General features: G+C 40.9%; 1 protein-coding gene across 2 annotated transcripts in view; it reads right to left on the reverse strand.

The window, feature by feature from the left end:
* Positions 1-18,052, reverse strand: part of LOC120535132 (astrotactin-2-like) — a 2,291,264-nt gene that overhangs the window by 74,013 nt on the left and 2,199,199 nt on the right. For both annotated transcript variants that reach the window (XM_039762741.1, XM_039762742.1), the window contains 2 exons: positions 3,174-3,274; positions 883-1,066 (listed from right to left, as the gene is read on the reverse strand). In XM_039762741.1, the coding sequence (XP_039618675.1) occupies positions 883-1,066; positions 3,174-3,274 (285 nt within the window). The remainder of the gene's footprint in view (positions 1-882; positions 1,067-3,173; positions 3,275-18,052) is intronic.

Consider the following 18,052-nt stretch of genomic DNA (forward strand, 5'->3'; position numbering starts at 1 on the left):
ATTAGCCACAGCGTTAATGAATTTGCCAATCTGAAGTAAAAGCATCTAATTTGGCACGTCCCTGTAGGCCTTTGCAACTCTATAGTGACATTATAGTTGAGGGTGAACAATTAAATTGATAAAATTTTACCGATATTATGACGTAACGCAAGTCCTACACTGCAGAATTTAAGCTCCAGGTTGTTGCTTTCGCGAAAGAAAATGGCAATCATTCAGCTGGACATCACTTTGAAGTAGATGACAAACAAGTGAGAAATTGGCGGAAAGATAAGAAAGCTTTGCACACGCTTCTGCCACGTAGGCGTACAAGGCGTACAAGTAAAGCAAATTGGCCAAACTTAGAGAAGCAGCTTAAAGAATGGATTCTCACACAGCGTGAGGACAATCAGATAGTTTCAACAATAGCAATCAATATGAAGGCCCTAGGAATGGCGACTGAAATGTTTTTAGATAGGCCAACCCATTTAAGCAAGCCGCACCCAATACGCAGGTTTGTAAAATTAATGTACAGCCTATCGTTGGAGAAATACGGTATAGCATCGTCAGTAAAGTCAAGATCAGTGAATCTCTCTTCACCAACAGACGCTTCACAGCCACTGGACCCAACCACCCTGCCCAACACCCAGTCCATACAAGCATTGAACAGAGTAGGAGCAGAACACACCCCTGACGAACCCCAGAATCAACTGGGAAAAATGCAGAGGTTCTGCCTCCACTCTGCACAGCACTCACAGTTCCAGCGTACAGGCCAGTCATGATATCCAGCAACTTCAGGGGGGATCCTGAAAAGTCTCAGGATGTCCCATGGGGCAACTCGATCAACTGACTTCAGGATACATTAAAAGCAGACCCCTGTGGTGTAGGTTTGAACATTTCAGTTACCTTGGTCCCAGTTCATCTTCACTGCGCCACACAAAGTCACCAAACTTTTCATAGAGGGAATTATAATGATGTTGGACTCTGTAGAGCATGGATGGTGAAATCTCCATTAGAGTGTTGTAGGCTGTCTGCTGCTCTTTTCCACTTGTATAGCCATTGTATAAGTTATAAACTTTTTCTGCAAGTTCTGTAAGTGAATAATAATATACTGATTAATTCAAAAGAAGGGTCAGCAAACTACATGACACACCATTTTTAAGAGTTACAATTAGTCAAGCTAGTAGATACGGTTGTGTTTAACACAAAAAAGCACAAACTCTGATTGACATACTGTACCTGTCTGTCCGTATGAGCCAACTTGTCAGGAATGTTTAATTTTGCATACAGTAGCCAAGTTTCCATCCAGTTTTTTGCGACGTTTTGTTATCGACAAGCAGAATATACGTAAAAACAATGTGCGAAATTTGCTGTCTCCAGCCTGTTTCCATCCAACTGGCTTTTAATCGATAAAATGGTGTGCGTGATGACGTCATCCCCTCCAAAACGAACTGTCGCATAAGTTTTGTTGTATCGTGAAAAAAATCTGCCCTTGAGCCGTTTCCATACATAATTTTGTGTATGTCACAAATTATCTACCTTTTGTTTTCCACGTTACACCCCTTCCACTAAACAAAGAAACAAAGAAATGGAGAAATTATTTAGACAGTTTTTTTTTTTATTTGGCAGCTTACTGTTATTTCAGTTTCACAAATAATTGGAATTGTACATAATATCCGAAGACGACAGCAGAATGAAGCAGTTGCTTGTCTGATAGCCCTAGAGCTCGAAGAAAGTACCCCAGTGCGGGTATGGGAGAGACGACGGAATAAGACCTTCTGGAAGGAGGTGGTGGGGAGACACTTCACAGAAAATCTCTGGCTGCAATATTTTAGAATGACACGGCCGATGTTTGAGATGTTGTGTGGATTCATCAGACCTGTCACCGACCACCGGTTCCAACCCAAAAGCAGATTGCCATCGCCCTTTACAAGCTGGCAACCTGCGCCGAGTATAGAGTAGTTGGAGAAACTTCCATTGATGTGTATATGCTGTGTGCACCGCTATTAAAGAAAAATTAATGCGGCATTATATCAGACTTCCGACTGTAGCGGAGGCCAATGAAATTGCATAAAGCAATTCCTTGGTGCATCTTGTGCCACAGATTTACGGTGCGCTGGATGGCACGCATGTGCCTATTCTTCCCCCGACGGAAGGCTACCGCGATTACATTAATCGCAAAGGGTGGCCATCTATTGTTCTCCAGGCCCTTGTTGATGACAGGTGCATGATATGAGGCATTTGCGTTGGCACTCCTGGAAGTGCCCGTGATGCAGCTGTGTTTGCAGCATCGGATCTGTACAGGTGAGCCTACCTTTCAACATCCCTTCTCTGTGCGATAACAACTGAATTAGTACTGTAACCTGCTTCCCTTAAGGTTTTTAATTAAAACTGAAATTTGAATTAATACAAAATAACGACGTTTAATCAAAAAAAATAAAACTAAAGTTAATATTAATGAGAGAATTTCTCATATATGCTAAAACATCTGCCATTTAATAATAAGAAAAAAATGTTTAGATAATGAAACACACGGTTTATTAAATATTTTGATTGGCACAGTAAACTACCATCGCAGTTTTTGCATTATTTAGACATCCTGAGAGACACCCCCAGGCTACCGTTGATGTGGAGGGAGTTCAGGTACCCCTTTTAGTAGCAGGAGACCCAGCCTATCCGCTACTGCATTGGCTCATCACGAGAAATAACGAGTCTCTTCATCAGACCATGCGAACCGCTCCGCTATTCTCGTTTTGATTGCACGTGATGAAAATGTATCATGTGACACATTTATTTGTGTTAAAGCCCTTTTTCCGACAAAAAGTGTTTCCAATGTAGTTTTTGCGACATCTGAAGTATCGATATGGAATTTATGCGCTAAAGTTAAACGGAAAAATATTATGTCGACATGTACAACATTTTATCGATAATTAGCATTTCCATCAGCTAAAATTTGAAGCGCTAAATATTTTTTCGCAAAAACTCCTTAGATGGAAACCTGGTTATTGATGTGTACTTTCGTTGAAAGTATTACTTTAACAAAGTGTCCAAATGCACCTGAATGTTATGCCATACTTACATTTTCAATTTGTTAGTAAACAAAAACTATCTAAAAAAATGTTTTTGTGAAGCTTATGATATCCAGAAAATGAAACAAGTTAAATAAAGCACAATTAATCAAATGAAATCTTTCTCACCTTCAGCTTTGTTGTCTGATACCATTGGGCATGACGTTCGGACTGAGACAAAACTCGATTCTGATCGTCTCCCTCTGCTGTCCAGTGCAATGAGAGTAAACCTGGTATTAAAGAAAATAACAGATTTGTACTTTGTGGCCACTAGTGGGCATTCTAGCACCCCAAACCCCAGCCAGACACAATTACACAAATCCAGTATGTTTATTTACTTTAAAATTTTATTTTATTGAAGACTTCCTTCCTTCATTGTCATTACAGATCACACATAACACAGTAACAACAACAATAACATTAATTTCTACAGCACATTTTCATACAAATGATGTAACTCAAAGTGCTTTGCATGATAAAGAAAAAGAAAAAAGAAAAAATAAATAAGAAAGTAGAATTAGGGAACACTAATAAAAGTTAGGTCCGATGGCCAGGGAGGTCAGAAAAAGCAAACAAAAAAAAAATCCAAACGGCTGGACAAAAAAAAAAAATCTGCAGGGGTTCAGAGGCCGTGAGACCACCCAGTCCCCTCTAGACATTCTACCTAACATAAATGACCTCACAATCAGTCCTCATTGTATTCAGGGTTCACATGGAAGAACTTGATGACGGTCATGTGGACTTCAGTAGAGCCCCATAATACCAGCAGTCAGTCTCTTTGCTCCTTCCTTTTCCACGACTTCTCCTGGGGGAGTGTTGTCCAGCTCATCTCCTGACTCCAACTCCCTGAGCCGAGTGGAGAGCTCTAATTTAACTCCGGACCCAGGAATACTTCCAGTGCTTAATCAGTTGTATCCTAGAAGCACTTCTGGATCTGGCAAGGCTACAGAGATCCTAGTAATGTTACTATCCAACAGTTTCCCGAGAGGCCCACACAGAACCTCACAGGGCAGGCCCATGGAACAACAACTCCCATGCTGCCCTGCAGGCTTCCATAATGGGGTCTGCCACCCAGTGCAAAGGGGGATGCTCCGTCCATAGCAGGCTATCACCCACTGAGCCCAAGTCTATCCCGGGTGTTGCTAAGTGGCTATAGCCATTGTAATGTCCTTTGACACCCTGGTCCGACACAGAAATGAGATACTGTTATAATCTCCCTGACCTTCCATTATCAAGGCCTTGTGGTCAGGCAAGGGAGAGGGGTCTACACTGGCTAGGGTGCAGGGTCATCCCTCACAACTTTCTTACTTTTTAAGTTCAGGTATATTTTCATGTACTCATAATAAAATGAAATTCTTACTACCGTGTCTTGTCAAAATAGTGTTAGTAATACAATACCAGAGACAACCACAATAAATAAATGAAGAACCAATTAAAAGATAAATACATAGAATGCAGTATACAGGTATGCACCGCTTATCGTGCATGACATGTTCTGTGAACCAGGACTTTATGTGGTTTGGATGTGGTGCAAACACTATGTTATACCTGTATATAGTACTTAGAAAAGCTATACAGGATGCTGTGATGCACCTGTTTTGAGAAAATACAGATAGATAACGCTACAACGATCCAGTGATATGCGAGATTGGGTGCTGCTGCCTACAAGTCGAAGCATACACTGTTATACGGTACACTTTTTATTTGTAAGTAGGGAAAGTTCATAATCATCGAAAGAACAGTAGAGTACGGACAGAGCAGTCGCTTTGTATACAAGAAACATGAGATACACGTGTTGTGGGCAGGAAGCTGCTGCATTCGCTAAATCCACTTACATCCTCTAAGTCCTGTTCTCTGATTGGGATTTCTGAACTGCATTATAACCTTTTGGGACCAAGAACATACATACCCTCAGACATTGCCTGAATGAATGTTATTCGGCACGTAACTGTTATGGTGGACGGCTGGGGCCCATACCTGGCTGGGACACCCCTTTGACACTGGATCCAGGGGAACACCCATGGGCTACAGCCTACTTTATGTGGAACACTTGGTGGCAGCCCCCCTGGGTTGCATCGGGGCCGCAATGGTGGAACATTGGTGCTCATCCCTGTTGGGCTCCATGGCCACAGCCAGGGGGAGCTGCATGGCTTAACGAGCCCATATGGGCTGGATTGCAGCCACACCCAGAAGTGCAGCCTGAAGTAGGTTAATGAGCACCTGGAGTACTTCTGGGGGTGCTATAAAAGGAGCCTGCAGCCACTACTCTAGGCGCCAGAATCAGGAGGACGACGACAACGACGGCGATGATGATGATGATGATGATGATGATGATGATGATGATGATGATGATGATGATGATGATGATGATGACGACGACGACAACAAAGCTGCCTGGGAGGAGTAGAGGAAGGAGTATTTTGTAGTGTTTGTTTCACTTTGGTGTGCTTGTGCGGGACTGTGTTGAGCCAGTGGGACACGGGGAATACGTGCCCCACGGCTGAAGAAAAATAAAAGTCAATTTTTCTTTGATTTTTACACGTACCTCTGTTGGGGCGGGGGCCTATATAGCGCTTTTCACACTGTATATAAAATTATTTACAATATTATGCAGTGGATTCATAAAGTATTAAAACCCTTTGTTGTTTTTAACATTTTTTATGTTGCAGCTGTGTGCTAAAATCAATTAAATTCATTTTACCCCACATGAAGCAGCCCTGAATACCCCAGAATATCAATGTGAAAACAGGATTACAGAAATTTTAACAAACTTTTTAAAAATAAAAAAGTGATATATCACATAGTTACAAGTATTTGGATCCTTTGCTATGACAGTATGATAGTTGGCTCAGGTGTAGCCCATTCTATTGATCGTCATTGAGACTTTTCGACTCCTTGTTTGGAGTCCACCTGTTTACAATTCAGTTGATTGTAGTCGACTAGATTACTGTAACATAACACACTCCTCTCAGGACCACCTAAGAAAGACATCCATCAGTTACAACGAGTGCAGAATGCAGCTGCCAGAATCTTAACACTAGTTTTGATGTCACTACATTGGTTACCTGTGCCAAATTATAATTGACTTTAAAATACTGCTGGCATTACAACGCCTTAAAAAATCTCACTCCATCCTATGCTTCAGTATGCCTCTCACCTTACACTCCAAATCGTAACATTAGATCTTCAAATGAGTGTCTGCTTATAATTCCAAGAGCTAAACTTAAAAGAAGTGGTGAGGTGGCCTTCTGCTGTTGTGCATCTAAAATCTGGAATAGCAGAATGATAGAAATTCGCCAGGCTAATCCAATGGAGCGCTGCTAAAAACCCCATTACTTTAACGTGGCTTTCTCATAGCTTCATTCTAGTGTAACTCTGATATTCAGTATGTGCATTTAATTATCATTTCTATCATGGCTCTGCAATCTTTACTAACCCTTACTTTCTCTGCTGTTCTTTTTCCGGTTTTCTGTGGTGGCAAACACCTGATCTAAGCACCAGGCAGTCCCTACATTAATGGATTTAAGGGCAGATGTCCGCACGACCATCATCATCATCATCAAATTCTTTCACGTGAAGCCTGAGAACCACGAGGACTGATTGAGATCATTTATATTAGGTAGAATGCCTAGTGGTGGTTGGTTGGTCTCGTGGCTTCAGAACCCCTGCAGATTTTCTTTTTTTTTCCCAGCTCTCTGGAGTTTTGTTTTTTCTGTCCTCCCAGCCATCGGACCTTACTTTATTCTTTGTTACTTAGCATTGCCTAATCTTATTTTTGTTTCATATAAATCTTTCTTCATCATGTAAAGCACTGTGAGCTACATCATTTGTATGACAATGTGCTATAGAAATAAATGTTGTCGTTTGGTAAAGGCACACTGTGACGATGCGGGTTCGGCTCCACGCTCCCATCGACTGTTCGGGAACCCTTCAACCCAACACCGTCGGTAATGTCACCGATAAGCTAGACAGTGGAGGCAATAACAATTGAGCAAGGGGATGGTTCAAAAAGTGCTTTTATTAAAATAGTCAACAAACAGTGTCCGAATAAAGTGCAGTGCTTTTAAAAGTTTAATAAATAATCCAACAATAGAAAAACGTGTAGGTTAAAAAACACTACAAAAAAAACTATCCTTTTAAAACGAGGTTAAAATGTTCTCTAGGAAGTAGTCTTTAAAAAAATGCCAAGCCCAGTGCTCTTCTATGCTAGCGTCTCACCTGCTTATCCAGGTTTGGCTTTACAGCAGGCGAGACGCTCTCTCAGCAGCTGACCTTTGTTCCTACTTCTGCCACTACTGCTACTGTCAGTCACCTTTCCGATCCTTGGCTCCGGTCGGCTCCCCCTGACAGTTACTTGGGAATCCCCTAACGACCAAGGCTCTCATGTTGGGGACACCACATCCCAAGTCCCGACTCCCGCTACCTTCCACGGATTGTACTGCACCTTCCGGTCACTCCCGCCCTGCAAAACAAACTCTGCGGGAGCGACCACAACCACTACTTCTCCCAGGTGTTGGCCTAACACCCAGGCGGTGGAAGCATCATTGCGTGGGTTGTTTTTCACTGAGTGGAAGGTTCATGTTCCAATAGCACAATAGCCCTAAACTCAAAACAAAGACAACACAGAAGTGACTTAGAGTTAACTCTGAGGATGTCCTTGGCCCAGCCTGGGCCCAGAATTAAACCCTTCATACATCTTTGAAGTGATCTGAAAATAGCTGTCCACCAACAGTCTACACTTGGACAGAGGCAGTGGTGCTGTTAAAATTATGTTTTTGGACTTCTCTAGTGCCTTCAACACCATCCAACCTCTGCTCCTTAGGGACAAGCTGACAGAGATGGGAGTAAATTCACACCTGGTGGCATGGATCGTGGACTACCTTACAGACAGACCTCAATATGTGCATCTCGGGAACTGCAGGTCTGACATTGTGGTCAGCAACACAGGAGCACTGCAAGGGACTGTACTTTCTCCAGTCCTGTTCAGCCTATATACATCAGACTTCGACTCGGAGTCTTGCCACATGCAAAAGTTTGCTGATGACACTGCTATTGTGGGCTGCATCAGGAGTGGGCAGGAGGAGGAGTATAGGAACCTAATCAAAGACTTTGTTAAATGGTGCGACTCAAACCACTTACACCTGAACACCAGCAAGACCAAGGAACTGGTAGTGGATTTTAGGAGGCCCAGGCCCCTCATGGACCCCGTGATCATCTGAGGTGACTGTGCAGAGGGTGCAGACCTATAAATACCTGGGAGTGCAGCTGGATGATAAATTGGACTGGACTGCCAATACTGATGCTCTGTGTAAGAAAAGGTCAGAGCCGACTATACTTCCTTAGAAGGTTGGTGTCCTTCAACATCTGCAATAAGATGCTGCAGATGTTCTACCAGACGGTTGTGGCGAGTGCCCTCTTCTACGCGGTGGTGTGCTGGGGAGGCAGCATAAAGAAGTGGGACTCCTCATGCCTGGACAAACTGGTGAGGAAGGCAGGCTCTATTGTAGGAATGAAGCTGGACAGTTTGACATCTGTGGCAGAGTGACGGGCGCTAAGCAAACTCCTATCAATCATGGAGAATCCACTGCATCCACTGAATAGGATCATTTCCAGACAGAGGAGCAGCTTCAGTGAGAGACTGCTGTCACTGTCCTGCTCCACTGACAGACTGAGAAGATCGTTCCTCCTCCACACTATGCAACTCTTCAATTCCATCCGGGGGGTAAACGTTAACATTATACAAAGTTATTGTCTGTTTTTACATGCATTTTTATTACTCTTTAATTTAATATTGTTTTTTTTTTATCAGTATACTGCTGCTGTATTATGTGAATTTCCCCTTGGGATTAATAAAGTATCTATCTATCTATCTATCTATCTACATCCAACCTGAAAGAGCTTGAGAGGATCTGCAGGGAAGAATGGGAGGAGAAGGTTTGGGGGAGCATGCACTGATAGCACGTTGCCGCACCCACCACACACCAAACCACCTCGATTGGGATCCATGTGCAGCAGGTGACACCTCAGAACCACGCTGGAACATTGTGAGGTTTTATTATGGTGGCTGGAGTGTCAATCCTGCCACCAGCCTCCAAGTTTTCCCTGCAAGTTGGAGGACCAGCTTGCAGGGCTGGGTGCAGAGTAACATCATACCCACGATGAAGCAATTGCAGGTTAAGGGCCTTGTTGAAGGGCCCAACGGAGTAGAAGAAGATCCCCAAATCCAGGTGTACAAAGTCTGTTGCGTTATAACCGAAGAAGACTCTTGGCTATAATCGCTGGCGACGGGGCTTCCACTAGGTATTGAGCAAAGGGTCGGAACACTTGTGTCAGTGTCTTATTTTAGTATTTTAGTTTTAATAAACTTGTAAAAAAATTCTAAAATCCTATTTATGCTTTTCTATTCTGGGATACTGAGTGCTGTTTGATGGGGAAAAATGTATTTAAATAATTTTAGCACAAGGCTGCATCATGCCAAAATGTGGAAAAACTGAAGCGGTCAGAATACTTTCTGAATTCACTGCATGTGCTCTTAATCAGATTTTAAATATAAGATGTTCATGTTTAGATATAGATGTGTGCCGAAAAGACTTTTGATCTCTTTAACTACTTTGCAACCTATACATATACAAAAGATATTGGTGTGCTAAAACATTTAACCATTTATCTGCATGCTGATTGGAGCAAGCCAATGAGTCTCTTGACTGTTTAGTGCAAATGAACCTAAATAAGTTAAGATTTTTGCTTTGTTATGCTAAAATGACCAGCACACATGACAAGCTCTCTCAAGCAAGGTCTAATAATATTAATAATAAGGACCCTACTCTTATTCTATGTTAATTAATGTTGACTTATGTTTATTTTTTATTGTGTCTTCTATTTTTCTATTCATTTTGTAAAGCACTTTGAGCTACATTTTTTTGTATGAATATGCGCTATATAAATAAATGTTGATTGATTGATTGATTAATAAAGGATGTCCAGCAGGTGGAGCTATTTGTAATGGTGATCTCGACTTTTCTTCAATTAAAATCCTGACAGGAGCAAATACTGTATTTCTTGTGTTCCACCAAAAATAATCTTTAAACCTCCAAAAACTTGTTACGTGAGTTTCACATTTCGCAATTGTGAAATTGCACACAAAATGAATTTTAATGTCGGTTTAGCAACAGGTCAGGTCAGGTCAGGTTGGGGAGCATGCACTGGTACAGCAGTTGCCGCACCCGCCAAATGACGAAACAGCTTGGGATCCTGGTTGGCAACCCCCCAGGCAGACACACGGTCCAGTCCCACCCTCCGGAAATGAACCTCTATCTGCCACAGCCAGGTGTTATGTTGGTGTCCCTTGGCCTGGTCCAGCCACCCAGATCCTCAACAATGAGGGTCTTGAAAGCCGGATCACCCTCTGGGAATCGCACCTCATGGCAGTAGTGCAGTAACTGATGCTCCATCAACATGAAGGGAATGTGCCTCATTCGGGACTCCGTGAGCAACACAAAGTCAAACCAACGGTACCAAAGGAGTCCAACCTTTGTCTCGGGTATTTGGATAGCATCCATGTCTCGCAATCATATAGCAAGACAGGAAGCACCAGGACTCTAAAGACTTGGACCTTCATCCTTTTGCATAAATATAGGGAGCACCACACACCACCTTCCAGCGACTTTATGACCCCCCCATGCTCTCCCAATCTATCTACTGACTTCATAGGAAGAGTCACTAGAGACATGAATGTCACTGCCGAGGTAAGTAAACCTCTTGACGAGGTTGACACTCTCTCTGCAGTCAGACACGCTTGTGATGGCCGTGCCTAAGAGGTCATTAAAGGCCTGGATTTTGTTTTTTTTACCAGGACACTCACACTCCTCATTCAGTCTCTCGAGACTTTTGCAATGCTTTATGCAAATTATTTTGCTTATCACTTAGTATAAGATAGTAAGGCAGTAGATGATAGATACTATGGATTGATAGTTCATACATTGAATGGCTATAAGCTCCCACTGCATTTATTTCCATTTTTTTTTTTCTATTACAAAAAAATCAATTTTCATTGAGAATTCCAATAGCCTGGTTAAATATAGCATAGCAAACAAAGCTGTAAAATTGAACAAATGTAACAAATTCAGAATATACACACTTTCCATAAATCCAGCACACTTACATCCAAAAGAGCTTAACAGAAAACAGGCTCTTCATTTCAGCAGAATGACTACTGCATTTGAAGTTTTCATTTTCAAATTGCAAGTCATGCAAAAAAGGCCCCAAAATTGTGGTTGCTGCCTTGAAGGTTTTCTTTAATAAATGAGTCCTTAATGGGAGAGGATTATATTGGAAAAGCAGGCAGTATGATAAACGTTTAAGCTCATCTTTGAAATAACATTTTATGCAACTCCTCCTCAATCATTTTTAATGAAGATTCAGCTGACAATCTGAAGTTCATAATTGCATCGCCCTAGTGAGTAATTTATTATATCACTTAAAATATACACTAATTAAAAGCACACTTTTTATACAATACAGTATACACCCAGACTGAGCCTTAAACCTTTATATATGTATATGATACCCATAGTATTTGTTTATGCCCACCATTCACACAATGAATTATCAAAGAAAGCAAAATTGAAGAACTGAAAATTTAACATTATAATAAAACATAACTGAAGTAGGAAAAGGGTATTTTCTACAATATATATGAAGTACAGTGGATTCAGAAAGTATTCAGAGCCCTTCACTTCTGCATTGTGTTGAAGATTTCATTTTAAATGGATAAATGTGCTATTTTTAACCATCAATCTACGCTCAATATAGTATGAAAATATGTTATCAGAAACGTTTTCATATTTATTAGCTCAGATTATCTCAAGGCATAACATGAGCTACCACAGCTATGCTGACAACACACAACTTCATTTATCAAAATTTCTTGGTTCACTGACCCAATGTCATACTCGTGATTCTGAATGGGTGAGTACTAATTTTCTCAAACTAAATAAAGAGAAAACAGAAATCTTTTGCTAGATTGGCAAAAATGGATATAGTGAGGATATTAGAAATAAACTTGATCCATTAGGTTTAAAGGTCAAGACAGATGTAAAGAATTTAGGTGTAATTTTACATCACATATTAGTCACATTACAAGGGCAGCATTTTTTCACTTAGGAATTACAGCAAAAGTTAGATCCCTAATAACTTTGCAAGATGCTGAGAAATTAGTTCACGCTGTTGTTTTTGGTCACCTAGATTACTGCAACACACTTCTCTCAGGAACACACAAAAAAGACATCAGTCTATTGCAATGAGTGCAGAATGCAGCAGCCAGAATCTTAACTAGGAAAAGAAAATCCGAGCACATCTCTCCAGTTTTGATGTCACTACATTGGTTACCTGTGTCATTTAGAATTGACTTTAAAAATACTGTTTATGGTTTACAAAGCCTTACATAATCTGCTCCATCTTATATTTCAGAATGTCTTACACCTTACACTCCAAATCGTAACCTTAGATCATCAAATGAGTGTCCGCTTAGAATTCCAAGAACTAAACTTAAAAGAAGTGGTGAGGCGGCCTTCAGCTGTTATGCACCTTAAATCTGGAATAGTTTACTGATAGATATTTGCCAGGCACTTAAAAAAAGTGCTAAAAACTCATTATTTTAACATGGCTTTCTCGTAGCTTCATTTTAGTGTAACCCTGACATTCTGTATATGCATTTAATTATCATTGTTATCATGGCTCTGCAATCCGTCCAAACTCCTACATTCTCTGCTGTTCGTTTTTCCGTTTTTTCTGTGTTGGCGATCTGCGCCACCACCACCTGATCAGGGCACCATGCAGTCCCTGCACTGATGGATTGAACCCCAGATGTCCACATAAGCATCATCATCTAGTTCTTCCATGTGAGCCCTGAATACAATGAGGACTAATTGTGAGGTCATTGATGTTAGGTAGGATGCCCAGTGGGGGCTGGGTGGTCTCGTGGCCTTGGAACCCCTGCAGATTTTTTTTTCTCCAGCCCTCTGGAGGTTTTTTTTTTTTTGTTCTTTCTGTCCTCCCGGCCATCAGACCTTAATTTATTCTTTAGTATTTCCTAATCTTATTTTTCATAAATGTTTCTTTCTTTATCTTGTAAAGCACTTTGAACTACATCATTTGTATGAAAATGTGCTGTATAAATAAATGTTGCTGCTGTTAAAAATCATATAAGAAAGGTTCATATAAGTATTCAACCCCTTCATTCAGTAACTTTGTAGAAGCCCCTTAGGCAGTGATTACACTACACTACTTTTGATGTCACTACACTGGTTACCTGTGTCTTTCAGAACTGACTTTAAAATTCTGCTTATGGTTTATAAAGCCTTAAATAATCTTGCTCAATCTTAAGTATCGGAAAGTCTGACACCTTTATTCCAAATCGTAACGTTAGATCTTCAAATGAGTGTCTCCTTAATATTCCAATAGCAAAACTTAAAAGAAGTGGTGAGGCGGCCTTCTGCTGCTATGCACCTAAAATCTGGAATAGCCTGCCAATAGGAATTCACCAGGCTAATACAGTAGAGCACTTTAAAACAATGCTGAAAACACATTACTTTAACATGGCCTTCTCATAACTTCACTTTAATTTAATACTGATACTCTGTATGTTCAATTCATTATCATAACTATTCATGGTGGCTCTAAAATCTGTACTGACCCCTACTCTCTCTTCTGTTTCTTTTCCCGGTTTCTTTGTTGTGGTGGCCTGCACCACCACCACCTACTCAAAGCATCATGATGCTCCAACTTTGATGGACTAAAAGCCAGATGCCTGCATGACCATCATCATCAAGTCCATCTGTGAGAACCCTAAATCCAAAGAGGACTGTTTCAATTATGTGAGGTAGAATGCCCAGAGGGGACTGGGTGGTCTCATGGTCTGGAATCCCTGCAGATTTTATTTTTTTCTCCAGCCGTCTGGAGTTTTTTTTTTCTGTCCTCCCTGGCCATCAGACCTTACTCTTATTCTATGTTAATTAATGCTGACTTATTTTAATTTTACTGTCTTTTATTTTTCTATTCTTCATTATGTAAAGCACTTTGAGCTAATTTTTTTGTATGAAAATGTGCTATATAAATAAATGTGGTTGTTGTTACACCTTCGAGTCTTCTTGGGTAAGTCTTTGATGGCTTTGCACACCTGGATTTCATCAGTTTATCCTTTAATTCCTACCTGATCCTCTTACGTGCCATTAGATTGGACGAGAAGTGTCTATAAACTGCCATCTTCAGTTCTCTGTACAGATTTTCTGTGGGGTTTAACTCTGGGCTTTGGTTTGGCCGCTCAAGGACAGTCATAAACTTGTCCCAAAGCCACTCCATTGTTGTCTTGGCTGTATGCTTTAGGCCATTTTTGTGCTGTCACCCCAGTATGAGGGTTTCTTCTAGGACCTCTCTGCATTTGGTTGCATTCATCCTCCCTTCACTTCTGACCAGTTACTTTGTCCCTGTCACTGAGAAGCATCCCCATAGTATGATGCTGCCATTGCCATGCTTCACCATAGGGATGGTATTAAGCAAGACATTGAGGTGTGTAGCACTGTATTTTGACATTAGTCCAATCATTTTGGTGCACAGGAAGTTGTACATCCTTGTTGTGTATTTTGATTTTCTGAACTTGATGTTCTGCAGTGCCTGGTCTTCTCCAGACATAGTGCTTGGAGTTCTGTCCAAAGAGCCCAATATCTGACTAATCAGAGCAGAAAATCATTTTCCCCAATGATCTCAGAGTCCATTAAATGCTGAATGGCAAACTGCAAGCTGGAATCGGCCACTCTACAGTAAATGTTTGATTGATGGAGTGTGGCTGAGGTGGTCGTCTTTCAGAAAACTTCTCCCATATCAGCAGAGGACTTTTAAAGCTCTATCTGTGTGTTCATTGTCTTGGTGGTCACCTCCCTGACAAAGGTTCCTCTTGTCCAGTTACTCAGTTTGGCTGGACAGTCAACTCTAAGAAGAGTTCTGTTGGTTCTAAACTACTTCCATTTCACAGTGAGGGTGACATAGTGGTTTTATCCCATTGCCCTGATTTATGCATCCCCACAACTTGATCACAGTGGTCTATAGAAAGGTCTTTGGACTTCATGGCCTAGTTTTTGTCCTAACCTGTGGTATGAATTGGGATATATACCCAGGTGTGTGCTTTTCTGAACGATGTTCAATCAATTCATTTTGCCACAGGTGTATTTCAATAAGTTCCAGAAACATCGCGAGAAGAATTACAGCAAACTGGAGACACCTGAACACAATCTGGAGTACAACAGCAAAGGATCTGAAGACTTCTATGAATGAGAGATTCCAGTTTTTGCAAACTTTTCTGAAAATCTGTTTTCACTTTGTCTTTATGGGTCATTGAGTGTAGACTGAGGGGCAAAAATGGCAAATTTATCCATTGAAAATGAAATCTACAAAACAATAAAGTGTGCAGGAAGTGAAGGGGTTGGAATCCACTGTAACTGTAGAAGCAAACTGATAAAGTCAACTGATTTTTTTTATAATGAAAATTTACAAGTGAAAAAAATGTGATGTACTCACTGAAAATATAATTTAAGTAAATAATGCAAAGACTCCCAGAGTCACGTAATTTTTAACTAAATCCTACAATCAGATGGTGGTTAGTAAAGCCAAGGAAGGTGGTGGCTTTTCAAAATCTATGAAATGAAAAGCCACAGCTATAACAGTAACTTGGCTAAAAAAAGGTCAACTTTTTGTAACCAACCCCATGAACTCAACCACTTGCAGCTGCAATGTAAAGATTGTGAAGTATGCAAATTCCTTCCAGAACTACAAATAAGTGTCGGTTTTGAGGAATTAGGATGTGATGCCAGCCGATTACATCCTGCCTCGCAGTTAGGAGACCTGGTGAAAGGGTCCTCCCTGCGTGGAGTTTGCATGTTCTCCCGTTCTGCGTGGGTTTCCTCTGGCGCTCGGTTTCCTCCCACAATCAAAGACATGCCGGTTAGGTGGATTGGCGATTCTAAAAATGGCCCTAGTGTGTGCTTGGTGTGTGGGTGTGTTTGTGTGTGTCCTGCGGTGGGTTGGCATCCTGCCCAGGATTGGTTCCTGCCTTGTGCCCTGTGTTGGCTGGGATTGGCTCAGACCCCGTGACCCTGTATTCGATTCAGCGGGTTAGATAATGGATGGATGGATGGATGCCAGCCGATTACATCCAAAATGGTGAAAGAAATAGAACTGTTACCAAAACGTATTGTTAAAACTACAAACGACCAATAACAAATGATCGCGTTACAACAGCTCTGACTGCTTCAACTGCAAAACAAAAGCCAGGAATGAAGAAAATGAAGTAAACTTTGTGAGGGGTGGGACTCACTTAACATGGAAGTATGGAGGGAGACAGCTTACATAGGCTTTTGTCTCCCCCAGAGCGCTAAATGGCAGATCTCCCAGGCTATGGCATTGCCACAGATTACCACAGGGCATCTTGGGAACTGAAGTTTGTCAGATCAGTCCTGTTGGACTCCGTGGGTGCTGCCAGGAATCTGCTGAATGGACTTGCAAGCCCTACTTGGTCAAGCTCAAACATCTCCTGGAAGTGCTTCCGAGCCATAGTTTTGGGACAACAGAAGTAATTCCAGGAATTACATAAAAGTAGCTGCCTGCCTTAAATCGGGATGACAGAGTCGGGAAGAGGACAAAGCTGGTGGAGAGGAGCGGAGGAAGAGTCACAGAGAGAGAGGAAGAAATAGAGCATTGATGTGTGCTGAAACGGAGTGTGGTTGTGGTGTGGGAAACTATTCATGTAAGCGTTTTGCTCCAAATAAAATCCTTTTGTTTATTGTGACTTGTGCCCAACAATTTTTGTCAGGTGTTTGGGGAGTTGCAGTGCCCCCTGGTGCCCACAACTTGTTTTAATCTGTTTTAAATAATATGCTGGAAACTTTTCATTTACCCTAAGAGTAAGAATACTCCTAGCATAGAATGTGAATACCCTGAGTGTAGAGCAGTGGTTCCCAAACTCGGTCTTGGGGACCCCCTGTGGCTGCAGGTTTTTGTTCCAACCAAATTCCTAATCAGTGACAACACCTGATAGCACTGAGCTCATTTAATTAGCTGGGATTATTTTTCTTTAATTCTACATTCAGAAAAGCACAACAGCATGATTATTACATTTATAAGACATTTAGAAATATTTCTGCTTTTTTATAGATTTAAATGTTTTAACTCTCTTTTGTTGATTTCATTATATTTTGCCCTTTCTCTGTGCAGTTTTTCCTCTTCATTGTATCTTAATAATGACAATTTAAAACAAGCAGGGCAGACACGCTGGCAAACAACACTGAGTAATCAAAGGCTGCAAGTACTTTAGTGTTAGACCCACTGATTAATAAATAATGAATTAATTAATCAATTAGATCACCTTGAAAAGTAGAATGAAAATAAAGATGAAAATACTGTTAAAAAGAAAAAAAAACATTATTCTTATATAACTGCTATATATATATATATATATATATATATATATATATATATATATATATATATATATCATTTTAATATTTATATATAGATATATATATATATATATTTCTTTTACCAAACTTAGTTTTTTAATTTCTATATTGTTCCCAAAACACAGAACTTGGGAATTAACAATAATAATTCATTACATTTATATAGCGCTTTTCTCAGTACGCAAAGTACTATCCACACAGGGATGAACCGTGAAGCGAACCCACAATCTTCCACAGTCTCCTTACTGCAAAGCAGCAGCACCACCAGTGCGCCACCTGTGAGCAGTTCACTTAATTAGCCCAGGAGTCCAACTAAAAACAAAAGCTGGTTGGAACAAAAACCTGCAGCCACAGGGGGTCCCCAGGACTGAGTTTGGGAAACACTGGTCTAGAGGAAATGCAGTACAGTACAGACATGATGACATAGCAGGGCAATTTATGGGGAACAAGTGCAATCCAATAATGTCACTCACTTAAATAAGAATGAGTCCAGAACTATTC

This window comes from Polypterus senegalus, chromosome 9 (genome assembly GCF_016835505.1).
Source record: "Polypterus senegalus isolate Bchr_013 chromosome 9, ASM1683550v1, whole genome shotgun sequence".
Lineage (NCBI taxonomy): Eukaryota > Metazoa > Chordata > Cladistia > Polypteriformes > Polypteridae > Polypterus > Polypterus senegalus.